The sequence below is a fragment of the Heterodontus francisci genome, chromosome 9, assembly GCF_036365525.1.
Source record: "Heterodontus francisci isolate sHetFra1 chromosome 9, sHetFra1.hap1, whole genome shotgun sequence".
In the NCBI taxonomy this organism is placed as follows: domain Eukaryota; kingdom Metazoa; phylum Chordata; class Chondrichthyes; order Heterodontiformes; family Heterodontidae; genus Heterodontus; species Heterodontus francisci.
The window spans coordinates 76,768,337-76,795,518 of record NC_090379.1 but is presented as its reverse complement, the minus strand read 5'-3'; the positions used below and the strand labels follow the sequence as shown (position 1 = coordinate 76,795,518).

Here is a 27,182-nt window from a genome sequence, read left to right as displayed (position 1 = left end):
GAAAGCTAGCTAGAAATATAAAAACAGATAGTAAGAGTTTCTACAAGTATTTAAAAAGGAAAAGAGTAACTAACGGGAGCATTGGTCCTCGAGAGAATGAGTTTGGGGAAATAATAATGGGAAATAAATAAATGGTAGAAGCATTGAACAGTTATTTTGTGTCTGTCTTCACTGTAGAAGACACAAATAACATCCCAGCAATACTAGTAAATCAAGAGGTGAAAGGTGGGGGGAGGGGGGGGGTGGTAGGAACTTAAAACAATTACAAATACCAGGGAAAGGATACTGAGAAAACTATTAGAACTAAAGGCTGACAAGTCCCCAGGACCTGACAGACATCATCCTAGGGTCTTAAAAGAAGTGGCAGTTGAGGTAGTAGTTGCATTGGTTCTAATTTTCTAAAATTCCCTAGCTTCTGGAAAGGCCCCATCAGATCTGTCGTTGGAAAAATGCTAGAATCTATTATTAAGGAGGTTATAGTAGGGCACTTAGAAAATCTTAAAGCAATCAGGCAGAGTCAATATGGTTTTGTGAAAGGGAAATCATGTTTGATTAATTTATTAGCGTTCTTCAGGAAGTAACAAGCAATGTGGATAAAAGGGAATCTGTCGATGTGGTTTATATACTTGAATTTCCAAAAGGCATTTGATAAGGTGCCACATCAAAAGTTACTAAACTAAGTAAGAGCTCATTGGTGTAGGAGGTAACATATTAGCATGGATAGAGGATTGGTTAGCTAACAGGAAACAGAGAGTAGGAATAAATGGGTCTTTTTCGGGTTGGCAAGCTGTAACAAGTGGAGTGCCACAGGGATCAGTGCTGGGGCCTCAACTATTTACAATCTATATCAATGACTTGGGTGAAGGGACCGAATATATGGTTGCTAATTTTGTTGATGACACAAGATAGGTAGGGAAAGCTGTGAAGAGGACATAAGGAGTCTGCAAAGGGATATAGATAGGTTAAGTGAGTGGGCAAAAATATGGCAGCTGGAGTATAATGTGAAAAAATGTGAACTTGTCCACTTTGTCAGGAAGAATAGAAAAGCAGTATGTTATTTAAATGGAGAGAGATTGCAGATTGTGTGCAGTTTTGGTCTCCTTATCTGAGGAAGGATGTTCTTGCTATAGCGGGAGTGCAACGAAGGTTTACCAGACTGATTCCTGGGATGGCGGGACTGACATATGAGGAGAGATTGAGTCGGTTAGGATTATATTCACTGCAGTTCAGAAGAGTGAGGGGGGATCTCATAGAAACCTATAAAATTCTAACAGGACTTGACAGGGTAGATGCAGGAAGGATGTTTCTGATGGTGGGGGATTCCAGAGGTACAGGGATAAACTTTTCAGGACTGAGATGAGGAGAAATTTCTTCACCCGGAGAATGGTGATGCTGTGGAATTCACTACCACAGAAAGCAGTTGAGGCCAAAACATTGAATGTTTTCAAAAAGGAGTTAGATATAGCTCTTGGGTCTAAAGGGATCAAAGGGTACGGGGCGAAAGCCGGAACAGGCTACTGAGTTGGATGATAATGAATGGCGGAGCAGGCTCGAAGGGCCAAATGGCCTACTCCTGTACCTATTTTCCATGTAACTGCGGTACAGAGGGATCTGAGTGTCCTCGGACATGAATCACAAAAAGTTAGTATGCAGGTACAGCAAGTGAAATGGAATGTTGTTGTTTATTGCAAGGGGAATGGAATCTAAAAGTAGGGAAGTTCTGCTACAGTTGTACAGGGCATTAGTGAGACTGCATCTGGAGTACTGTGTACAAGTTTGGTATCCTAACTTAAGAAATTATATAATTGCATTAGAAGCAGTTCAGGGACGGTTCACTCGACTGATTCATGGGATTACAGGTTATCTTATGAGGAAAGGTTAATCAAGTTGGGCCTGTATCCATTGGAGTTTAAAAGAATGAGAGGTGATCTTATTGAAACATAAGATCCTGAGGGGACTTGATAGGGTGGTGCTGACAGGACGTTTTCCCTTAGGGGAGAGACTAGAACTAGGGGACACAATTTAAAAATAAGGGATGTCTCATTTAAGATGGAAATGAGAATTTTTTCTCTCAGAGGTTGTTAGTCTGTGGAAATTTCTTCCCCAGAGAACAATGGAGGCTAGGTCATTGAATATTTTTAAAGCTGAGCTCGATAAATTCTTGATTGACAAGGAGGTCAAAGGGAGTCGTCAGTAAAGTGGAGTTGAGGCTGTAATCAGATCAGCCATGATCTTATAAAATGGCGGAGCAGGCTTGATGGGCCGAATGGCCTACTTCTCCTCATTCGTATGTTTGTAGGTCAGCGGTGATCATCCCTTTGGTCATTGACAGCTGAAGGCATTGGATACAGCAAAGGCTGTGGGCCTGGACAAATTTCCAGTTGTAGTACTGTAGACTTATTTTCCAGAAGCAGCAGTTCCCTTTATCAAGCTGTTCCAGTGCAGCTACATAGACATCTACCTGACAATGTAGAAAATTGCCCAGATGTTTCCTGTCCACAAAAGACAGGACAAATCCAATCTGGCCAATTACCACCCCATCAGTCTGCTCTGAATCATCAGTAAAGTAATGGGAGGAATCATCGACAGTGCTATCAAGTGGCACTTACTCAGCGACACTGATGCTCAGTTTGGGTTCTGCCAGGGCCACTCGCCTCCAGACCTCATTACAGCCTTGGTCCAAACATGGACAAAAGAGCTCAATTCCAGAGGTGAGGCGAGAGTGACTGCCCTCGATATCAGGCAGCATTTGACCGAGTGTGGCATCAAGGAGCCCTAGCAAAATTGAAATCCATGGGAATCGTAAGGAAAAACTCTCCATTAGTTGGAGTCATACCTAGCACAAAGGAAGACGGTTGTGGTTGTTGGAGGCCAATCATGTCAGCTCCAGGATATCGCAGCATGAGTTCTTCAGGGTAGTGTCCTAGGCCCAACCAGCTTCAGCTGCTTTATCGATGACCTTCCCTCTAACATAAGGTCAGAAGTGGGAAGGCTCATTGATGATTGCACGGTGCTCAGTACCATTCGCAACTCCTCAGCTACTGAAGCAATCCGTGTCTCTGTGCAATAAACCTGGACAACATTCAGGCTTGGGCTGAGAAATGGCAAGTAACATTCACACCACACAAATGCCAGGCAATGTATCTCCAACAAGAGCAAATCCAACCACATCCCCTTGATATTCATTTGCATTCCCATCGCTGAATTCCCCCAGCATCAACACCCTCGGGGTTACCATTGACCAGAAACTTAATTGGACCAGCCACATAAATACTGTGGCTATAAGAGCAGGTCAGAGGCTGGGAATTCTGTGGCGGGTAACTCACCTCCTGACTCCCCAAAACTTGTCCGTCAAGTGCAAGGCACAAGTCAGGAGTGTGATGGAATACTGTCCACTTGCCTGGAGGAGTGCAGCTCCAACAACACTCAAGAAGCTCGACACCATCCAGGACAAAGCAGCCCGCTTGATTGGCACCCCATCCACCACCTTAAACATTCACACCCTCCACCACCGACGCACAGTGGCAGCAGCGTGTACCATCTACAAAATGCAAAGCAGCAACTCACCAAGGCTCCTTCAACAGCACCTTCCAAATCCACACCTAGAAGGACAAGGACAGCAGATGCATGGGAACACCACTGCCTGCAAGTTCCCCTCCAAGTCACTCACCATCCTGACTTGGAACTATATCCCTGTTCCTTCATTGTCACTGAGTCAAAATCCCTCCCTAACAGCACTGTGGGGTGAACCTACACCACATGGACTGCAGCGATTCAAGAAGGTGACTCCGTACCAACTTCTCAAGGACAATTAGGGATGGGCAATAAATGCCGACATCCCAAGAAAGAATTTAAAAAAGTAACTGCAAAATCAAGGCCATTGTGTACGGATTTTGGACACCTTGCCTTCAAAAGGACATGGATGCATTGGAAGTGGGTCAAAGAAGAGCAGCAAGAGCATTAATTTAGAAGGAGTGGCTCTCTGAGCTAATTTTGTTTTTTGTGGGAGAAAATCGTATTTAGTTCAATAAAAGTTTATTGCAGATAAGAAATTATGTACAATTCCATTCACCAGCAGTTTTTATTATAAAGAGCACTAGGCTCTGAAAAACGTTGCTGTTCAAATCCATTCTTTTGGAACTTACAATTCTTAGCCCTTGTAACTAATGATACTCTAGCTGACTGTTTGCATTGGATCAGTACAGATAAGAAAATTGAATGTGACATTGGAGTAACCTTTTTCAAAAAAGTGAAAAGAAAAGAAATAGATTGAAACATGTTTCTTATTAACATTTTTTACTGAGGCATTGCACAATTTTGTGAGTATTCTTGTTTTTTGCGTTAACCTTTTAAATTGCCAGCAGTCCCAGGGAAATGCCTGTCTCAAGGACAGATTTTAGCTTGTTAGTGTTTCAGCACCACAATGTGCATCACAGTAATAAAATTGTTTAAGCGTTGTAATTTTTTCTTTTCCTGGCTCCCTTTATTCAGTTGAACTAGAAGCAAATTTTTGAAAGTGGGTGTTCATTTGCTGAAGATTTCGAATGAAGGCTTACATGCTTATTTGTATAATTAATAATCTGACATAGAGGACTGGTTTGGTGGTCCAAGTCAGTGTGTTGCCATTTGGTAACCTAAGTACTGTGATGGGTAATAATGATGGATGAGCTGGATGATTTGATGACCTATAGAACTTAATTACAACAATAATGTTTTGTACCAGCTGCATAGACAGGATTCTAGTGTGATTGAAACTGACAAATGTTGTGTTGGGCTGCATAATATTACATATAGACAAGTAGAAACATCAGAGCATTTCTCTATATAAATGCTAGCTGAGTAATTTTGCAAGAATAATTGTACTGTAGGTTTCACTATAATAATGTGCCTGTTGTCTAGTTCACAATACATTATAGGTGTGTTTACGCATACTTCATTGCAAAAAAATATTACCTCAATGAATTCGTACCGATGGGCCCTAATTGAAAAGTGAGAAATTCTGTTCTACTTTTTAAGATGATTTTCGGGATGTCCTATTATTCCAGCAAGTATAAGGACTCTGTTTTGTTTTAACCAGGAAATTTATACGTATGTTAAACCACTTTGCCCTTTTCCCCAGAAAATAACTCATTTGATTCACTTTTTAAAAATCTGGCAGAAGTATTAGAAAAGAAAGGGTAAAACTATTTGAAAAATTTCTAATCTTTTACATTAACGGATATGGATAATAATGGTTGCTGTTTTGAATAGCAGCTTTGAAGCTCAGTAGCTTTTTGCTGTTAGCACTGTTAAGAAATACCCAGTCACAAATATGTAATGGTACAAAGTGGATAAGCTGTTCATTTATTTTTTTTAAAAACATTTATTAGTCACCATATGTGAAACTGGAAAGTTAATCATTCTTGTAGACAGCTGTAGAGTACTTTGTGGTTTGAGCTTGGATGAGAGGTTCTAAAGTGATTGAGCACTATTCTTAGAACATTCTGACTGACCATAAATCAAAATATTTCTTTTTCCTCACACATGTGGGTTTGAAATCGGCTATGACTTTTTGGCTAAATCATGACAGAAAACATCAAAACTCAAGTGATGGTGTTTTTGAGTTGAGTGAACAGAAATGTTTGAAATTGGGATTGATGTAAATCTTGTTAAATCCAATACTTATTAAATGAATACAGTGTGGCAGATGTGATTGAGTAGTAGGGCACAACTAATGATTTGTTTGTGTTTAATAAGTTGCACGTTTACAATAGTAACAAGCCAAAAAGCAATTATTTCCATCGGCTATTGCCTACAGACGAAAAATCCATTACCTACAACTCCTGCTGGCCTGTTTCTTTCTCTCCTGGCTGATCAGCTTCCACGCTAATTTGCTAAGGTCCGAAATAACCATGTGAAATGCTTCTAATTCAGTTTTTTAAAATGACTTGTGTGTTGAGTAGTTAAACAAAAGTTACTAAACATGGCCATTATACTGACAAATTCTGAACTTTCCCAACTCTTATATGATATGTATGACAATAATGAATTGTCAGATTATTTTGAATCAAAGTGACAAGTGGAAATTTTTGATATCTAAGATGTCATCTTGATTTGTCAGAGATCAAACACAGCTTAGAAAGGAATTCACTTTTTCCAGTTAGAGACTTTGCCTGTAAATTCAGTGTGACCTGTATAACAAAACCGTTATATTGCTGTTTCCTAGGCCAAGAGAATCAGAATTAATGAGTTGGATGCACACGTGAATGCTCCAACTTCATGCCTCTTTAAAGGAAGCTCAATATTCAAATGTTGCCAAGAAAGTAGCGTGTTTTTCCAAGTATATTATAAACCTGCATTATTGGTGTAAATTGTGGTTGTGTCGTCAGATAAAGTAAAGTGCAAGTTTCTGTAAGCCAATTCCAGGTTATCGTATCATTACTATATGGCAACTATGATTACTGTTGGAAATGTCGCATGTTTAGGTGTGAGCAGTCCTGCATTGGTACTACTCACATATCCTTCTGTATGTTAATTCTGGAGACGTGAAAACTGCCCCAGCAGTTTGCAGACCCAGCTCAGAAAAGTTTGCAAATCAGTTTGAATTGCATGTTACAGCCAAGTGGAAAAGGGTGTGGGTGGTTCCCACTGTTCACCTTCCAACTGACCGCAGTTGTGTTTTGTTAAAATGTTGCATTAGCCCCTGAGTGTATTTCGGGTCAAATGACCAGACAAATGACAGGTTTTCTCGTAGGGTTAAAAAAAACTATTTTTACACAATTCCCGAAATGGTGGCACCTTGACCCACGCACGCATTCACTCATGCACACGTTCAAAAGAATAGGTGGATAGAGAGAAAAAGGGTAAGTAGTTTAAAGTGAGGTAGGTGTTCCTGGTTTGCAGTAAACCTGTTGAAGTTTCTTAAGAGGGCAATCTCTTTTAAAGGTGCAGGCCTGGGTGTTTGTAGTCTTGAACTTGTTGAGGTGTTGTAGATTTTCTGGTGGTTAAAGATTCAGACTGGAGGTGGTGGTCACTTCAAATTCTCTGCTGCAGCAAGTTGAAGTGTAGAAATGACATCAAGGCTTCTTCCTTGCATGGCTAGAACTCTCTTGCAGTCCCTGGCTGGGCTGCTTCTGAAGGTGTTGGCTTGATCTTCCCCCTCTTTCTCCAGATGGTTATCTTTTTAAGGTAAAAATTAATCACGTTAGAGTTTCTATTAGGAGAGTCATGGCCCGCTCCCGTGGTATGACCACACAATGGACCAGGATGTGAAGACCATGGCTATCGATTGATGTCTGAAGGGGAACCATTCTGTTAACGGTGCTGTTTCACTCCTATTCAGTTTTGGTTTGGACTGTGAGTCTGTCTGAACTAACAAAGATTCTGGAGCCATTCTTGTCGACAAGAGTCATTAATATGTAATAGTGCACTTTTCAATTTCAAAGGGGTTCTCCCCAGAGCTATTTCAGATGAGGTTAATGAATTCCATCCTTGTAGATAGGTTTGTTGATTTCCAGTACAGAATGAGTTACATGACTGCTACTCCATTTTGACTGTGGTACAAGTGTCCATGTTCTTGTGGTTTTGTTTAACAGTTTTCTTTTTAAATTCATAATTCTTCCATTTCGTTGTTTATTTCATTATGGCTCTTTCCATGTATGACATTCACCATTCTTGCGCTCCTCGTCCTCCTTAATTCAAGCACTGCCCCTCATCAAGAGTGACTGACTCAACCCTCTCTCTGAAGAAGCATCCTTTCCACCCAATTCTGAAACAAAAAAAATAAACTTCAATCCTTCTTTCCTCAGTATGGTCTGTGCAACAGTGACAACTTCCAAAAAGTACATCATTGGTTGGAAAGCATTTTGGAACTTCCTGAGGTTATGAAAAGCACTATATACATGCATGTGTTTCTTTTTTCTTCCTTTAGGATAGTCAGTCATTCAACACAACAAATTAACTTGTTGTATCTGAACAATCTGAATTGGTTTGAATAATACATCAGAAAGGTTCTACAATCTTGAGCAAGAAAGTTAACTAATTCATTTTAATCGATTGAATTTAGTATGAGCAATCAAGTGTTTAATTTGATACGGACAAGTTAATGTTCAGTCATTAAAATTGCAGGTTGAAGTTAGGATTGTAAAGTTTTTATATAACAATTTTCTGTTTGTGTTTATCTCTCTCTGGGATGTACTATTCCACACAAAGTCTGTTGCAATTAAAATGCTAACAGTTGCAATTAAAATAAAATTACTGTCTGGAGATTAGTGTGGAGGAATGGGATACACTGCAACTGTGTTATGAAGGCCATTTGTTTATCACAAATAGCAGCACCATTTGCACAAATATAAAGCAATATCCGAACACAAATTGTGTAAAAGGTTTCATCCCAACCACAGTATGTGCCATAGTTATTGTAAAATTATTATAATTGTCAACTATCAGCATTTCCACCTTCTGTTCACACTACTTGCACGGTGTTCCATAAATTCTAAGGACTTTAAAAAACCACCCCACAACGTTTTGCCAGTTACCTCTTCTGCCCCATGACGAGGCTTGAGCAAATAATCTAAATTGACACTTGAGTCATGCACTGAGGGAGTGCTCCATTATGGGAGATACTGTCTTTTAAATGAGACATTAAATGCGTCTGCTTGTTCAGATGGACATAAAAATTTTCCTCACCGCTTTCCAATGATGAGCAGGGGAGTTTCCCTGGTATCCTGGCCAATATTTATCCCTCAATCAACACCACCAAAACAGGATAACTGGTCGTTTATCTCATAGTTGTATGTGGCTCCTTGCTGTGTGCACATTCAATGCTGTGTTCGCCAGTGAATAAACTTCAAAATTAATTCATTGGCTGGGAAGTGCTTTTGGACTATCATGGGGAGGCGGTGGCGTAGTGGTATTACCACTGGACTAATAAACCAGAGACCCATAGTATTATTCTGGGGACATGGGTTTGAATCGCACCACAGCAGAAGGTGGAATTTGAATTCAATTAATTAAAAAAATCTGGAATTAAAAAGCTAGTCTAATGATGGCCATGAAAGCATTGTCGATTGTTGTAAAAACCCATCTGGTTCACTAATGTCCTTTAGGTAAGGAAATCTGCTGTCCTTACCTGGTCTGGCCTACATGTGACTCCAGACCGACAGCAATGTGGTTGACTCACATGCCCTCTGACATGGCCTAGCAAGCCACTCAGTCGTGTCTTACCGCTACGAAGTCAATAAAAAGGAATGAAACTGGACGGACCACCCGGCATCAACTTAGGCACCAGAAACGACTACAGCAAACCCAGCCCTGTTGACCCGGCAAAGTCCTCCTTACTAACATCTGGGGGCTTGTGCCAAAGTTGGGAGAGCTGTCCCACAGACTAGTCAAACAACAGCCTGACATCGTCATACTATGGAATCATACCTTACAGACAATGTTCCAGACACTGCCATCACTATCCCCGAGTATGTCATGTCCCACCGGACAGACCCAGCAGAGGTGGCAGCACAGTGGTATGCAGTAGGGAGGGAGTTGCCCTGGGAGTTCTCAACATCGCCTCCAGACCCCATGAAGTCTCATGGCTTCAGGTCAAACATGGGCAAGGAAACCTCCTGCTGATTACCACCTACTGCCCTCCCTTAGATGATGAGTCAGTACTCCTCCATGTTGAACATGACTTGGAGGAAACACTGAGGGTGGCAAGGGCGCAGAATGTACTCTGGATGGGGGACTTCAATGTCCATTATCAAGAATGGCTTGGTAGCACCACTACTGACCGAGCTGGCCGAGTCCTAAACGACATAGCTGCTAGACTGGATCTGCAGCAGGTGGTGAGGGAACCAACGAGAGGGAAAAACATACTTGACCTCGTCCTCACCTGTGTGCCTGCCGCAGATGCATCTGCCCATGACAGTATTGGGAGAAGTGACCACAGCACAGTCCTTGTGGAGACGAAGTCCTGCCTTCACATTGAGGATACCGCCCTTCGTGTTGTGTGACACTATCACCATGTTAAATGGGATAGATTTCAAACAGATCTAGCAATGTGAAACTGGGCATCCATGAGGCACTGTGGGCCATCAGCAGCGTCAGAATTGTACTCAACCACAATCTGTGACCTCATGGCCCGGCATTTCCCCACTCTGCCATGACCATCAAGCCAGGAGACCAACCGTGGTTCAATGAAGAGTTCAGGAGGGCATGCCAGGGCAGCACCAGGCATACCTCAAAATCAGGTGTCAACCTGGTGAAGCGACAACAGAGGACTACTTGCATGCCAGACTGCGTAAGCAGCATGCGATAGACAGAGCTAAGTGATCCCATAACCAACGGATCAGATCGAAACTCTGTATTCCTGCCACATCCAGCCGTGAATGGTGGTGGACAATTAAACAACAAACTGGAGGAGGTGGCTCCACAAATTTCCCCATCCTTAATGATGGGGGAGCCCAGCACATCAGTGCAAAAGATGAGGTAGAAGCATTTGCAACAATCTTCAGCCAGAAGTGCCGAGTTGATGATCCATCTCTGCCTCCACCTAAACTCCCCAACATCACAGATGCCAGACTTCAGCCAATTCGATTCACTCCGTGTGATATCAAGAAACGACTGTACTGGATACTGCAAAGGCTATGGGCCTTGACAATATTCCGGCAATAGTACTGAAGAGCTGTGCTCCAGAACTTGCTGCACCCCTAGCCAAGCTGTTCCAGTACAGCTACAACACTGGCATCTACCCAGCAATGTGGAAAATTGCCCAGGTATGTCCTGTACACAAAAAGTAGGGCAAGTCCAACCCCGCCAATTACCACTCTATCAGTCTACTTTCAATCATCAGTAAAGTGATGGAAGGTGTCATCAATAGTGCTATCAAGCAGCACTTGCTTAACAATAACCTGCTTAGTGAGGCTCAGTTTGGGTTCCGCCAGGGCCACTCAGCTCCTGACCTCATTACAGCCTTGGTTCAAACATGGACTAAAGAGCTGAACTCGAGGTGAGGTGAGAGTGACTGCCCTTAACATCAAGGCAGCATTTAACTGAGTATGGTATCAAGGAGCCCTAGCAAAACTGAAGTCAATGGGAATCGGGGGGAAAACTCTCCGCTGGTTGGAGTCATACCTAGCCCAAAGAAAGATGATTGTGGTTGTTGGAGTTCAATCTTCTGAGCTCCAGGACATCATTGCAGGAGTTCCTCAGGGTAGTGTCCTAGCCCCAACCATCTTCAGCTGCTTCATCAATGACCTTCCTTCAATCGTTAGGTCAGAAGTGGGGATGTTCACTGATGATTGCACAATGTTCAGCCCCATTCACAACTCCTCAGATACTGAAGCAGTCCGTGTAGAAATGCAGCAAGACCTGGACAATATCCAGGCTTGGGTTGGTAAGTGGCAAGTAACATTCGCACCACACAAGTGGTAATGATGGTAATGACCATCTCCAAGAAGGGAGAATCTAACCATTTCCCCTTGACATTCACTGGCATTACCATCGCTGAATCCCCCACTATCAACATCGTAGGGGCCACCATTAACCAGAAACTGAACTGGAGTAGCCATTATCAATACCGTGGCTACAAGCGCAGGTCAGAGGCTAGGAATCCTGCGGCGAGTAACTCATCTCCTGACTTCCCAAAGCCTGTCCACAAGGCACAAGTCAGGAGTATGATGGAATACTCTCCACTTGCCCGGATGGGTGCAGCTCCAACAAAACTCAACAAGCTCGACACCATCCAGGACACAGCAGCCCGCTTGATTGGCACCCCATCCACAAACATTCACTCCCTCTACCACCGACGCACAGTGGCAGCAGTGCGTACCATCTACGAAATGCAATGCAGCAATGCCCCATGGCTTCTTAGACAGCACCTTCTAAACCCGTGACCTCTACCAACTAGAAAGGCAAGGGCAGCAAATGCATGGGAACACCACAACCTGCAAGTTCCCCTCCAAGTCACACACCATCCTGATTTGGAACTATATCGCCGTTCCTTCACTGTCGCTGGGTCAAGATCCTGGAACTCCCTTCCTAACAGCACTGTGGGTATACCTACCCCACATGGACTGCAGTGGTTCAAGAAGGCAGCTCACCACCACCTTCTCAAGGGCAATTAGGGATGGGAAATAAATGCTGGCCCGGCCAGCGTCGCCCACATCCCATTAATGAATTTTTAAAAATGAATAACATGCCTAATCTGTACAAGAATATAAAAAGGGAGTTCACTGCAACATAACTTTAATGACGATCATTATGCATTCATGAATCTCATGGGCTGTACTTAGTTTGGCTACTTCTGATTAGATTACAGTATACGTTATGAACATTCAAGAACTTCATCTTCAATGAAACAGAATTAAGGGGAATGTGCAACTGGGAATGCTGAAATAGTAAGCAAGAAAAATAATACATATTTGCTGATTCTGGGATTCATAATATTTTGAAGCAGTTTAGCTGCTTTAGCCAATTAATAACATTTTGTCTTTATGAATCCTTTGTGTTTGAATAATTTTTACTTTCCAAAATATGCATTTTCTTCCCATTACAGCTAATAAAAATTGACTTTCTTGAATTTTTCAGTGTTGAATATTAATTGATAGTTCCCACTGATCTGAACATTGCAATTTACTACTTTACTACAAAAGTCCCACTGCATTCCGTAAAGGATATTTTATATACTTGGAAAAGTAACAAATATTACAAGAAAAATAGTGACGATTGAGCAAGAGAGGATTAGCCCCATACCTGCTGCCAACTTATTTTCTTTACGTTTATCATCTGGAGAGTGTTCTATGGTTTGGAAAATAGTAAATGCAGCTGTCGGACATAGTGCACAGCCATATTTGCCTTATTAAAACTCTTAGATGTAGGTAAAATAAAGAAGCTAATTTGGTTGCGTATTAGTGTTAGCTTGAGGTTTTGCAGATATACATCTGCAGGTGACATTGAATGTTTTACCCCAGCTACATCCTTAATAATTTAGACTGTTCTGCCTCTACATAACTTTAATTTTCACTTATGAGTTTATGTATGACGCAATATTAACACAGTTGCACATTGCAGTTTAGTTCATATTTGTGCATGTTTCAAACGTTGGCACAATACTTTAAAGTCGGGCGTTGCAGATAAACGTATTTAAGAAGGGTGACTTGAACTGAATTAGAGCAACTGTCCTTTTGCCCCTGGGATCTGGTTTTAAATCCAGTCCATTTTCTACTTGATTTTTATTATTTGTTCTCAGGATGTCAGCAGCACTGGCGAGGTCACATTTATTGGTGATCCCAGGTTGCCCTGAGAAGTGGTGGGCCTCTGTAGCAATTGTTTTTACAACAACATGTCTAATTCGACTGCTTTAGAAGTTTTCTTACTGATTGAGTCATTTTTCTTTATTTTATTTTATTTATTTAGAGATACAGCACTGAAACAATCCCTTCGGCCCACCGAGTCTGTGCCAACCATCAACCACCCATTTATACTAATCCTACACTCATCCCATATTCCTACCACATCCCCACCTGTCCCTATATTCTCCTACCACCTACCTATACTAGGGGCAATTTATAATGGCCAATTTACCTATCAACCTGCAAGTCTTTTGGTGGTGGGGGGGAACCGGAGCACCCGGCGAAAACCCACGCAGACACCGGGAGAACTTGCAAACTCCACACAGGCAGTACCCAGAATTGAACCCGGGTCGCTGGAGCTGTGAGGCTGTGGTGCTAACCACTGCGCCACTGTGCTGACCCACAAACTACCAGATCTATTGAATTTAATTTCACATCTTGCTATAGTGTGATTTGAATTCATGATCTCTGTGTAAGTAAGTAAGTAAGTACTCTGCATGCAATGAATTTGTTCAGTCCAAACATAGTTCCCAGTGGGCATAGCTTACAGCAAAAGAAATTGGCACTAAATTTGCAGTTCTGGTCAGAGAAGACATAGCTGATACCGAAAATGTAGAATTTCACACAGGTCCAGGAAGGGATTTCTTCTGAGATTAATGTACAAAATTAGGATTGTAGGGAGCTTTATTCTGCATGAATCTGTAGATCTCTCCAAGGCTGTGTTACAGGGCATAACTAGCAGGGTTGATAAAGGGGAACTAGTGGATGTACTAGATTTGGATTTTCAAACGGTATATAAGGTCACATAAGTTGTTACACAAGCTTAGGGCTTATGGGATTGGGGTTAATGCATTAACCAATTCTAAATTCATGCCACCAGACAGAAAACAGTAGAAATAAATGGGGCATTGTGGAATTAATGCAGTGCTGCAAGGATCAGTGCCTGAACCTCAGCTATTTATAATTGATATCAATGACGTTGATGAGGAAACCAGTGTAATACATCCAGGCTTGCTGACGATACAAAGGTAGGTGGGAAAGTAAACTACGAGGAGGATACAAAGACACTGCAAAGGATTATAGATTAATTCAGTGATTGGGCAAGAATATGGCAGATGAAGTATAATGTGAGAAAGTGTGAAATTATCCACTTTGGTAGGAAGAATGGAAGAACAGATTTTTTTTTAAGTGAGGGACTAGTAAATGTTGGTATTCAGAGGGATTTGGGTGTCCTTGTACACGAATCACAAAGTTAAAATGCAGGTACAGCAAGCATAGGAATGCAAATGATATGTCGGCTTTTATTGCAAGGGGTTTAGAGTATAAGAAAGTCTTGCTGCAATTACGTAGGGCTTTGGTGAGACTATACCTGAAGTACTGTGTAAAGTTTTAGTCTCCTTACCTAATGAAGGATATACTTGCCTCAGACAGGGTGCAACAAAGATTCCCTAGATTGACTCTTCCGATGAGAGGGTAAACCAAATGATAAATTGAGTAGAATGGACCTGTATACTCTGAAATTTAGAAGAATGAGAGATGATCTCATGGAAAGGTATGAAATTCTAAGAGGGCTTGACAGGACAAATTCAGAGATGCTGTTTCCCCTGGGCTGGAGAGTCAAAAACTAGTGGTCCAAGTCTCAGGATAAGGAATCACCATTTAGGACCAAGATGAGGAGAAATTACTTTGAGGTTGTGAATCTGGAATTCTCTACCCCAGAGGGCTATGAATGCTCAGTTGTTGATTATTTGCAAGACTGAGATTGATGTACTTTTTGGGGCACTAAGGGAACCAAGGGATATGTGGGTAGGGCAGGAAAGTGGAGTTGATGTAAAAGTTCAGCCATGATCTTATTGAATGGCAGAGTAGGCTTGAGGGGTCGTATTGTTTATTTTTGCCCCTATTTCTTATGTTCTGACTTGCATTCAAAGAAGTACTCATTTTTATAAAGAACTTTGGTCAGATATATGTTTCAATTTTTTAAAAATTCAAACTAAATTTTGTTACAATGTTCTCGACGTTGACAATACAATGGCCGAGATTTTGCAAAGCATTAGCCCTTGCTGCTGATCTTGAAGAAGGCTGTCCACAAAGGTCGAGTGATCTTTGTGGCATCGTTTTCCCTTTTCCCGATGGCATTTTAAATCTAGCACTAAGTCAATGAGATCTCCAGCTGTCCAACAGCCGCGATCTCAGCAAGCAGGGTAAGCAGCCAATCACATCGAAGTATTCTCACAGACAGCAAACCTGGAAGTTAAAGCAACAACAAATTATTGTAATTATGCAGCACCTATAACGTAATAAAAAGCCCCAAGGCATTTTACAGGGGCATTATAAAACAAAATATGACACCAAGCCACTTAAGTAGATATTAGGGCAAATGACCAAAAGCATGGTCAAAAGGGTAAGTTTTAAGGAGTGTCTTAAAGGAGGAATGTACGGTAGAGGCAGAGAGGTTAAGGGAGGAAATTCCAGAGCTTAGGGCATGGCAACCAATGGTGAAGCGCTTAAAATGGAAAATGCTCGTGAGGCCAGTATTGGAGGAGAACAGATATCTGAGGGTTTTGGTGGGGGGGCGGGGGGGTTTTGGTGAGGCCATGGAGGGATTTGAAAACAAAGATGCGAGTTTTCTAATTGAGGTGTTGCTTAACTAGGAGCCAGTATATGTCAGCAAGCACAGGGTTGATGGGTGAATGGGATTTGGTGCGTGAGGACATGGACAGCAGAATTTTGGATGACCTCAAGTTTACGAAGGGTCGGATGTGGGAGGCTGGCCATGAGTACATTAGAATAGTCAAGTCTAGAGATAACAAAAGCAGAAAAGAGGGTTTGAGCAGCAGATGAGCTGAGGCAGGGACAGAGTCAGGCGATGCTACAGAGGTGGAAATAGGCGGTCTTAGTGATGGCAGAGATATCTGGATGGAGGCTCATCTCAGACTCAGATATGACACCAAGTTTGCAAACTGTCTGGTTCAGCCTTAGACAGTTTCCAGGGAGAGTGATGGAGTTGGTGACAAGGAAATGGACTTTGTGGCGGGGCTGAAGACAATAGGTTCAGTCTCCCAATATTTAATTGGAGCAAATTTCTGCTGATCCACTACTGGATGTCAGACAAGCAGTCTGACAACTTAGAGACAGTGATCAAGAGTGGTGGTGGTGAGATAAAGCTGATGCCGTCAGCATGCATGTGGAGACTGATGTGTTTTCGGAGGGTGTCACCAAGAGGAAGCATGTAGATGAGGAATAGATCCCAGTGGGACACCAGAGGGAAAAGAAGTGATTTTCTGGCTACGATTAAATAGATAAGAAAGGAACCAGGCAAGTGCAGTCCCAACCAACTGGATGATGGTGGGGAGGTGTTGGAAGAGGATGGTGTGATTAATTGTGCCAAAGGCTGCAGACAGGTTGAGAAGGAAGAGGAGGGGTAGTTTACTTTTGTCAGTCACCTACGATGTCAGTTCTGATTTGGATAACCAATTCAGTACTGTGGCAGGAGTAGAAACCTGATTGAGAGATTCATACATGGAGTACTGGGAACGATGGGCACAAATTTAGGAACCAGTAGTTTAAGGGAATAGGGTCTCGAGCAGGTGGTGGGTCTTATGCACAAGGTGAGCTCAGAGAGGGCATGTGGGGACATAGGAGAAACTAGAGAAAGATACTAGATCGCGGCTAGAGCAGAGGGGAGCCTTAAAGGAAGTTTGACCTGGTGTGGCTAGTAGAAGGGAGGGAAGTGGCAGAGGCAGCTGATCGGATGGTCTCAATCTTGGTGGAAAAGACATCCAATAGCTCCTCACACTTGTTGGAGGTGAGGGTGGAGGGACGAGGAGAGAGGCTTAAGAAGATGGCTTACAGTAGAGAAAAGAAACCAGGGGTTACCTTTGCATTCCAGGTGATCCTGGAATTGTAATCAGACGAGAGCAGGACCTGGTAGTGCTTTATGTTGCCCAGCCAGATCTGTTGGTGAATGGCTAAACCCGTTGTCTGCCATATCTGTTCAAGTTTGCACCTCTTAGACTTAAAGGAGCAGAGATGAGGGCCGTACTATGGGGAGCGGCCAGGGTGAGAGAGAGTAATGGTTTTAATGGAGACGAGGGCATCAAACGTGGAGGTGAGGATGTGGTTGAACAGATCGGAAACTGCAGTAATGCCATGGTGAGCAGAGGCGCAAACGCTAAACAATTAGATTTTGAGAGTGCAGTTCCAAGTGAAAAGCACTGATGATTATCATTTTTAATTTAAGTTTTCAGATGGCAAAATAATTTATTGTGATTGGATTAAGGCAGAAGCTAAAATATCATAAAGTTTTTTTAAAAATTGTGGAATTTCTTAGAATGAAGCAATTTGACATTCCACAAATATAATATTGGCTTATCAGGGCCAGTGAGGGTGATTATTAGTAATTATGAAGTTAGTGTGCCATCTATGCTGACTAAATGAAATGAGTTGGGGAGGTCTCAGCTTCATTCCTTTTGGATGTGAGGCACAGCATAAAACCACCTCAAATTCAGAACCAGCTAGCAATCTCATTCGATGCAATCAAAATAGCTGGTTTGGGAAGAGGAAAATTAGCAGTTGTCCTGCAAGAAATACTGTTCTGAATCTGGGGCTGACACATAGTCCTGGCACAGCAGAAAGAGTATTGTCCTGCAGTTATTTCTGTTAGTTCTCTGTCCTAATTCACGTCTCCTTGAAGTGTAAGTTGATTACGGCTCAGATCGATAGGTGATCAGTTTCCAGGTTTTGTGAGACAGCTGCTACTACAAGATGCACAAAAATTAATTCCTTCCCTTTGGTGGCATTGCCTGCTATAGATGCAAAGTCACATTTTACCAATTCATGCAATAGTTGTTTACTCACTGAGAACTTCATTAAGCCTGTTTAACCTGATTTCATTTGAGAGCCTTGATCAGAATAATTCACTTTTTGTACCATTATTTTGAGCTGGATTTAATTCATATTCCAATGATAAAGAAAGTCTTGCTCAGTATTGAGCTATTATCTATATATTTCACAAAATCCCTTGGCACACCACTAACTCTGCATTAGTTCATCAAACATAGGGTATGGGCAGCTCTCAATCAGGAGTGGGGTTTTTTCAGTGTCAGCCAGCTCCAGATCAGCTCCCAGGCTAGTTCAAAATGCTGCTGCCCATCTATAATGAATGGTGTTGCTCTGGGACATGGAAGCTCCATGCCTGTAACTGATTTCACCAGTGCAACTGAGCAAGCAGACAACCTGAAATTGTGGGTCCCTATGAAGCACAACATTTGGTGTTTTTTTGATGGTGATAAATGTATTACCCTTTGCTTCAGATGCACAATACAGAAATCCTTTGAATAGAATGCACTTTGTCTCAACTTTCCTTCACTGTTTTAAGTAGCAATGATTTTGCTATCCTGTTTCAAATACTGAATTGTAGATTTTTTTTTATCTTCCCTTCTCTCCTGAAGGAAAAGACAAGTGATGGAATTTAGTTCCATTGGTGCTCAAATAGCAATTCTTTATTTGCCTGTCAAGATGATGTTAGCATCCTAATTGGAGTATCATAGCTAGGTCTGATTCAGCCATGAGCAAACATCCAGGAGTACGCATATTACAGCAGGGGTGACTGTTGAATAAGAAATAAAAATAATCAATGAATTCTCTTTCTTATCTAAACCTGGGACAGAGAGAACAATCAAAGTATCCTGACCAATGACTTGGCTGAGATCAGGAAACACAGTATAAACAAATTAGACTTGTGTGGTTCTTTCGAGCAAAGGCATGCATTTATTCACTAACCTGTCAATGGAGCCTTCTGTTTTAGTTACTTACATTTCTGAAGTTAAGTACTTAAGTTTTACTTACTGAGATATATTTTTATATGTCAGATATCAAATTAAGGACTTGACTTCTCCAAATTTTCCTGCAGCTAATGTACTGTACCTTCCTGGTTGCTTAAAAAGGATCATTTTTGAATTCTGCTGATAGGTGCCTGAAAGGAATGCATTGTTGCCAGTTCATTTTTCTATGATACTGAATGGTAAGTATCATCTAACAAGTGTATGTTCCTGCAGGATTTCCATTTGAATAGAGTGAACCTGGAAGAAACCCCAGGACTAGAAAATTCTCCTGCAGGGGCTAGACCAAAGAAAAAAAATAAGAAAACGTATGACTTAACAGCTGCTGATAATTTTTGGCAAAGACACAAAGGCAGGTAATGGATTTTGGGATTTTATTTTATCAGTGCTTTCATGAGGAAATACTGGCAAGAATATTTAAATGATGTATAATGTGTGAGATAATGCATATATAGTACAAATGTGTGCTGTGTACATACTTCTATTAGATCTGTGACATTGCTCATGGTAAGTTAGAGGATTTTCTGTTTTATAACAATCAGGATATTTGTCATGTAGAATATAACAGAGGCAGTGAGTTACAGTCATTGAATAAGTCAGATTTCGTTTTTATGTATTCTGATCATTCAGTGATGCTTTGGAGATTGAATGTCACAGCTCTGCCCATGATTCTTAGAAAACTATAAATAAGTGGCTTGTATATATTCCTACCTTTGTGCTCAGTTTTGATCCATTTATAAAGCTGCTCGGATACAAGAAGATAGTATGCAAATTGACCAAATGGAGCTAGTAGTAGTAGCCAGGGAAGTAATGTCTAGTAGCACTTGGGTGTAATCCTGTGCTTTGTCACTGGGGCTGGTCCTGGACTTTGGTAGCATTGAGAATGTTCCTGGTGTTTGGCTTCCTTGTGAGGAAGCATCTAACATTTCCCTCTTATGGCAAGCCTGAAATTGTGAGCTCACATTATGGGGAGTTTTAAAGTTGATCTACTTTTCACTTGAACTGTGAACTTGCACATCTGTCATATATTCTTGATTATGGTTATGTTATAAATCCCTGATCTCTTGTTATGCAGTCCTTTTCCAGAGGTAGCTGAGTCAGTACAGCAAGAACTGGATTCTTACAGGACACAAGAAGATGAAGTCAAACATTTAAAGAGCATCATGGTAAGGCGGTAATCCTTTATGTACCTATGTAAGGTATGTGTATGAATGTATGTGTATAAATAGAATCATAGAATGGTTAAAGTACAGAAGGAGACCATTCAGTCCATTGTGTTCATGCTAGCTCTCTGCAAGAGCAACTCAGCTAGTCTCACTCCCCAGTCTTTTCCCCGTAGTCCTGCAATTTCTTTTCCCTTCAGATAATTATCCAATTCCCTTTTGAAAGCCAGGATTGAACTTGCCTCCATTACACTGTTAGGCAGTGCATTCCAGATCCTAACCACTTGCTGTGTAAAAGGATTTTTCTCATGTCGCCTTTGGTTGTTTTTCCATTCACCTTAAATCGGTGTCCTCTGGTTCTCGACCCTTCCTCTAATGGGAACCATTTCTCCCTATCTACTCTGTCCAGACGCCTAATGATTTTGAACACCTCTATCAAATCTGCTTTCAACCTTCTCTCTAAGAAGAACAGCCCTAGCTTCTCCAATCTATCCACATAATTGAAATCCCTCATCCCTGGAACCATTCTCATAAATCTTTTCTGTACCCTCTCAAATGCCTTCACATTTTTCCGAAAGTATGGTGCCCACAATTGAACACAGTTCTCCAGATGAGTGTTTTATAAAGGTTCACCATAACTTCCTTGTTTTTGTACTCCATTCCTCTATTTATATAGCCCAGGATCTCATATGTCCTTTTAACCACTTTCTTAACCTGCCCTGCCACTTTCAATGATTTGTGCACATATACCCCAGGTTGCTTTGCTCCTGCACCCCTTTAGAATTGTATCTTTTATTTTACATTGCCTCTCCTCATTCTTCTGACCACAATGAATCAATTCACACTTCTCTGCATTAAATTTCATCTGCCACGTGTCTGCTCATTTCACCAGCCTATGTCCTCTTGAAGTTTATTGTTGTTCTCACAGTTCACAATACTGTCATGTTTTGCGTCATCCACATCACAGCTACAACCTGTGACCTCAGGGTTTGGCATATCCCCCACTCTACCATTGCCATCAAGCCGAGGGATAAACCCTGGTTCCATGGAGATGCAGGAGGGCATGTCAGGAGCAGCACCAAGCATACCTCAAAATGAGAGGTCAACCTGGTGAAGCTGCAACCCAGGACTACTTGCATGCCAAACAGCATATCCAGCATGCAATAGACTGAGCTGGACGATCCCACAACCAACAGATCACATCTAAGCTCTGCAGTCCTGCCACACCCAGTCGTGAATGGTGGTGGACAATTAAACAACTAACTGGAGGAGGTGGATCCACAAGTATCACCATCCTCAATGATGGGGGAGCCCAGCAAATCAGTGCAAAAGATAAGGCTGAAGCATTTGCAGCAATCTTCAGCCAGAAGTGCTGAGTGGATGCTCCATCTCTGCCTCCTCCTGAAGTCCCCAGCATCACAGATGCCAGTCTTCAGCCACTTCAATTCATTCCGCATGATATCAAGAAATGACTGAAGACACTGGATACTGCAAAAGCTGTGGGACCTGACAGCAATTCCGGCAATAGTACTGAAGACCTGTGCTCCAGAACTTGCCGCATCCCTAACCGAGCTGTTCCAGTGCAGCTGCAACACTGACATCTATGCGGCAATGTGGAAAATTGCCCAGGTATGTCCTATACACAAAAAGCAGGACTAATCCAGCCTGGCCAATTACCGCCCCATCAGTATACTCTCGATCATCAGTAAAGTGATGGAAGGTGTTGTCGACAGTGCTATCAAGCGGCACTTGCTTAGCAGTAACCTGCTCAGTGACGCTCAGTTTGGGTTCCACTCAGCTCCTGACCTCATTACAGCCTTGGTTCAAACATGGACAAAAGAGCTGAACTCGAGAGGTGTGGTGAGAGTGCCCTTGACATCAAGGCAGCATTTGACCGAGTATGGCATCAGGGAGCCCGAGCAAAACAGGAGTCAATGGGAATCGGGGGAAAACTTTGCGCTGGTTGAAGTAATACTTAGCACAAAGGAGGTCAGTCTTCTGAGCACCATGACATCACTGCAGGAGTTCCTCAGGGTAGTGTCCTAGACCCAGCCATCTTCAGCTGCTTCATCAGTGACCTTCAATCATGAAGGTCAGGAGTGGGGATGTTCACTGATGATTGCACAATGTTCAGCACCATTCATGACTCTTCAGATATTGAAACAGTCCATGTAGAAATGCAACAAAACCTGGATAATATCCAGGCTTGGACTGATAAGTGGCAAGTAACATTTGCACCACCAAGTGCCAGGCAATGACTGTCTCAAACAAGAGAGAATCTAACCATCTCCCCTTGACATTCAATGGCATTACGATGGCTGAATCCCCCACTATCAACATCCTGGGGTTACCATTGAGCAGAAACTGAACTGGAGTAGCCATATAAATACCATGGCTACAATAGCAGGTCAGAGGCTAGGAATCCTCTGGCGATTAACTCACCTCCTGACTCCCCAAAGCTAATCTGACTTCCCAAAGCTTATCTGCCATCTACAAGGCGCAAGTCAGGAGTGTGATGGCATACCCTCCGCTTGCCTGGATGGGTGCAGTTCCAGTGTATAAGACACTAGTTTGGTCTCAGCTGGAGTATTGCATCCAGTTCTGGGCACCGCACTTGAGGAAAGGCGTGAGGGCATTGGAGAGAGTACAGAAAAGATTCGCGAGAATGGTTCCAGGGATGAAAAATTTCAGTCATGAAGATAGATTGGAGAAGTTAGGACCGTTTTCCTTGGAGAAGAGAAGGCTGAGAGGTGATTTGATAGAGGTATTCAAAATCATGAGGGGTCTGGGCAGAGTAGATAGAGAGAAACTGTTCCCACTCGTGAAAGGATCAAGAACGAGAGGGCACAGATTTAAAATAAAAGCAAAATACTGCAGATGCTGGAAATCTGAAATAAAAACAAGAAATGCTGGAAATACTCAGCAGGTCTGGCAGCATCTGTGCAGAGAGAAGCAGAGTTAACGTCTCAGGTCAGAGACCCTTTTTCAGAACTGACAAATATTAGAAATGTAAAAGGTTTTAAGCAAGTAAAGCTGGGGTGGGGCAAGAGATAACAAAGGTGAAGGTGTTGATAGGACAAGGTCATAGAGAATAACTGATCAGAAGGTCATGGAACAAAGGCGAATGGTATGTTAATGGTGTGCTGAAAGACAAAGCGTCAGTAAAGAGAGGGTGTGAATGACTGTGAAGCACAGAGCACTCCAAGCACAAACATAAAAAAAAATTAAATAAAAAGTGGGTAAGCACAGTGGAAACAAACTAAACAAACTGAAAAACCTAAAATAAAATAACCAAATAAAAAAGGAAAAAGAAAAAATAACTAAGCATGAAAAGGGGGACCCGTCATGCTCTGAAATGATTGAACTCAATGTTCAGTCCAGCAGGCTGTAGTGTGCCTAATCGGTAAATGAGCGGTTCCTCGAGCTTGTGTTGATGTTCGTTGGAACACTGCAGCAATCCCAGGGCAGAGATGTGAGCATGAGAGCAGCGGGGTGTGTTGAAATGGCCAGCAACCGGAAGCTCGGGGTCATGCTTACGGACTGAGCAGAGGTTTTCCGCAAAGCGTTCTCTCCAACAGTTTTCAATGAAAAGAACAAGAGCAAGTAAGAGGCCAGAGGGTGGGGTCCAAATTTAAAGTATTTGGTAAGAGAAGCAAAAGTGACATGAAGAAAAACTTTTTCACGCAGCAAGTGGTTACATGCTGGAATGCGCTGCCTGAGAAAATGGTGGAAGCAGGTTCAATTGAAGCATTCATAAGGGAATTAGACAGTTATATAAAAAGGAAGAATGTGCAGGGTTATGAGGACAGGGCCTCGGAATGGGACTGAGTGAATTGCTCTTTCAGAGAGCCAGTGTGGGCATGATGGGCTGAACGGCCTCCTTCTGCGCTGTAATGATTCTGTGATTCCAACAACACTCAAGAAGCTCGACACCATGCAGGACAAAGCAACCCACTTGATTGGCACCCCATCCACCACCTTCAACATTCACTCCCTCCACCACCGACGCACAGTGGCAGCAGTGTGTACCATCTACAAGATGCATTGCAACAATGCACCAAGGTTCCTTAGACAGCACCTTACAAACCTGCGACCTCTACCACCTAAAAGGACAAGGCAGCAATTGCATGGGCATACCACCACCTGCAAGTTCCTCTCCAAGCCACACACCGTCCTGACTTAGAACTATATCGCTTTCCTTCACTGTCCTGGGTCAAAATCCTGGAACTCCCTTCCTAACAGCACTGTCGGCGTACCTATCCCACACGGGATGCAGCAGTTCAAGAAGGTGGCTCACTACCACCTTCTCAAGGGCAATTAAGGATGGGCAATAAATTCTGTCCTAGCCAGCGATGCCCACCTCCCATGAATGAATTTAAAAAAAAACTTTCTGAAATTGAACCCTGAACACCCACGCCTAGGTCATTAATATAAATCAAGAAAATACCGACCCCTAAGGAACCCCATTATATACCTTCCTCCAGTCCAAAAAACAGCCATTTACCACTACTCTGTTTCCAGTCACTCAGCCAACTTCATATCCATGCTGCCACTATCCCTTTTATTCTATGGGTTTTAACTTTACTGACAAGCCTGTTATGTGCCACTTTTGGAATTCCATGGCAACCGCATTACCCTCATCAACCTCCTCTGTTACCCCATCAAAAAAAACTCCCATCAAGTTAGTTAAACACAATTTACCTTTAACACATCCAAGCTGGCTTTCCTTAATTATTCTGCCTTTGTCCAAATGACTGTTAATTTTGTCCCAGGTTATCATTCCTAAAAGCTTTCCCACCACCAAGGTTAAACTGACTGGCCTGTAGCTGCTGGGCTTATCCTTGCACCCTTTTTTGAACAAGGTTGTAACATTTGCAAATCTCCAGTCCTCTGGCATGTGTGTATAGATACAGACACCAAACCACACCCACCCCAACATAGGAATGGGAGTAGGCCACTCAGCCCATCGAGCCTGCCCCGCTATTCACTACGATCATGGCTGATTATCCACTTCAATGCCTTTTTCCCTGTATGTCATTGGTATTTAGAAATCTGTCAATCTCTGTTTTAAACATTGTCAATGACTGAGCTTCCACAGCCCTCTGGGGTAGAGAATTCTATGAAGCAGTCAAGCATACAAATTCCACTAACCACAACAAAGCTGTATAATCAGCCAGCAGAGGAGACTGAAATTCATTTCAATTGTTGTCGTCCACCTTAACTGTCACACACCCTCAGGACTCAAACCTGTAACCGTCTGCTTAAGATGGTATAGTGGCATGCCCCTTATCAGGAAGACATCTTTCCCCTACTCCTCTGGCACCTTCTCCTTTCAGTGCTTCCAGCTGTGTTTCACCCCTTATACCTCTCCTTTAAAATCCTGTCTACCAATCTCTCAAGCCCCACTTGACTTTCTCCCCAAGATATCTTCCCTTCTTTCTTCCCCCCAGCCTCTGAACCAAGCAAGGCTTCATCCTAGGTGATTGCACTTTCTATCTCCAGACACCTTGTTTGCTTATCTCCGAATTCACTGCCATCGTGTCTACTCTCGGCATCTCCCTAAGTATAAACAAGTCTACGCACAAGGTAAGAAAGAAGGGTAACAAACTATCAGGGAACAGAAGTTACAGAATATAAGTATAAAAAATTAAGTGAGATGAGCGATTAATAAAAACAATTTAAATCGTCTGTACGACAATGTGCACAGTATCCAAACCAAAATGGGAACTGGAGGCTATAATTCGTAACAAAGAACCAGATGTAGTAGGATTGACTGAAACATAGCTACATGAAGAACAGGACTGGTGGTTAAATATTGCACGTTATGACAGAATCGGGAAGGAAGAAGGGTGTGTGTGGTAGCTGTAGTAATAAGAGGAAACATAGAATAAATGGATATGACAGACATTAAGATAGAAACAAGTCATATGGATGAAGATAAAGGGATCAATCATGTTACAACAGATATTAAAATTTCCTTAATAATAAATTCTAGCATCTTCCCGATGGCTATCAGGCGAACTGCCTTATAGTTCCCTGTGTTCTCGCTCCCTCCTTTCTTGAATCGTGCTTTTTATATTTACTTAACTTCCATTCTAGAATCTAGGGAATTTTGGAAAATCATAACCAGTGCATCCACTGTGTCAGCAACTTTCTCTTTTAGAACCCTAAGATGTAGCCCATCAGGTCCTGGGGATTTGTCGACTTCTAGTTCCTTAAGTTTCATCAATACTTTTTCTCTGCTGATATTAATTATTTCAGGCACACTATAGCCTGCCGGACTAAACATTGAGTTCAATAATTTCAGAGCATGATGGGCCTCCATTTTACTTTTATTTTCAGTTATTTTTTTCTTTTTCTTTTTTTAAATTTTTTTTTTGTGTTTATTTTATTTTATTTCATCTTTGTTCAGTTTGCTTACCCACTGATTTTTTTTCATGTTTGTACTTGCGGCTGTTCAATTTTCAGTCCATTAATACCCTATCTGTACTAATGCTTTGTCTTTCAACACACCATTAACATATTGTTTGCCTTTGCTCCACGATCTTCTGGTCGGTTATTCTGTGACCTTGTCCTATCTACACCTTCTCCTTTGTTCTCTCTTGCCCCACCCCTGCTTTACTTGCTTGTAACCTTTTACATTTCTAATATTTGCTAGTTCCGAAGAAGGGTCACTGACCTGAAATGTTAACTCTGTTTCTCTCTCCACAGATGCTGCCAGACCTGCTGAGTATTTCCAGCATTTCTTGTCTTTTTTTCAGATTTCCAGTATCCGCAGTATTTTGCTTTTAATTACTTTAGGTTCCTCACTGTTATTAGACCCTTGGTTACCCTGTATTTCTGGTATGAAATTT

At 42.1% G+C, this 27,182-nt stretch overlaps 1 protein-coding gene across 2 annotated transcripts in view; it reads left to right on the top strand.

Annotated features, from left to right (window-relative positions):
* Window positions 1-27,182, top strand: part of scfd1 (sec1 family domain containing 1) — a 209,582-nt gene that overhangs the window by 42,282 nt on the left and 140,118 nt on the right. For both annotated transcript variants that reach the window (XM_068038345.1, XM_068038346.1), the window contains 2 exons: window positions 19,382-19,521; window positions 20,241-20,331. In XM_068038345.1, coding sequence (XP_067894446.1) covers window positions 19,382-19,521; window positions 20,241-20,331 — 231 coding nt within the window. The remainder of the gene's footprint in view (window positions 1-19,381; window positions 19,522-20,240; window positions 20,332-27,182) is intronic.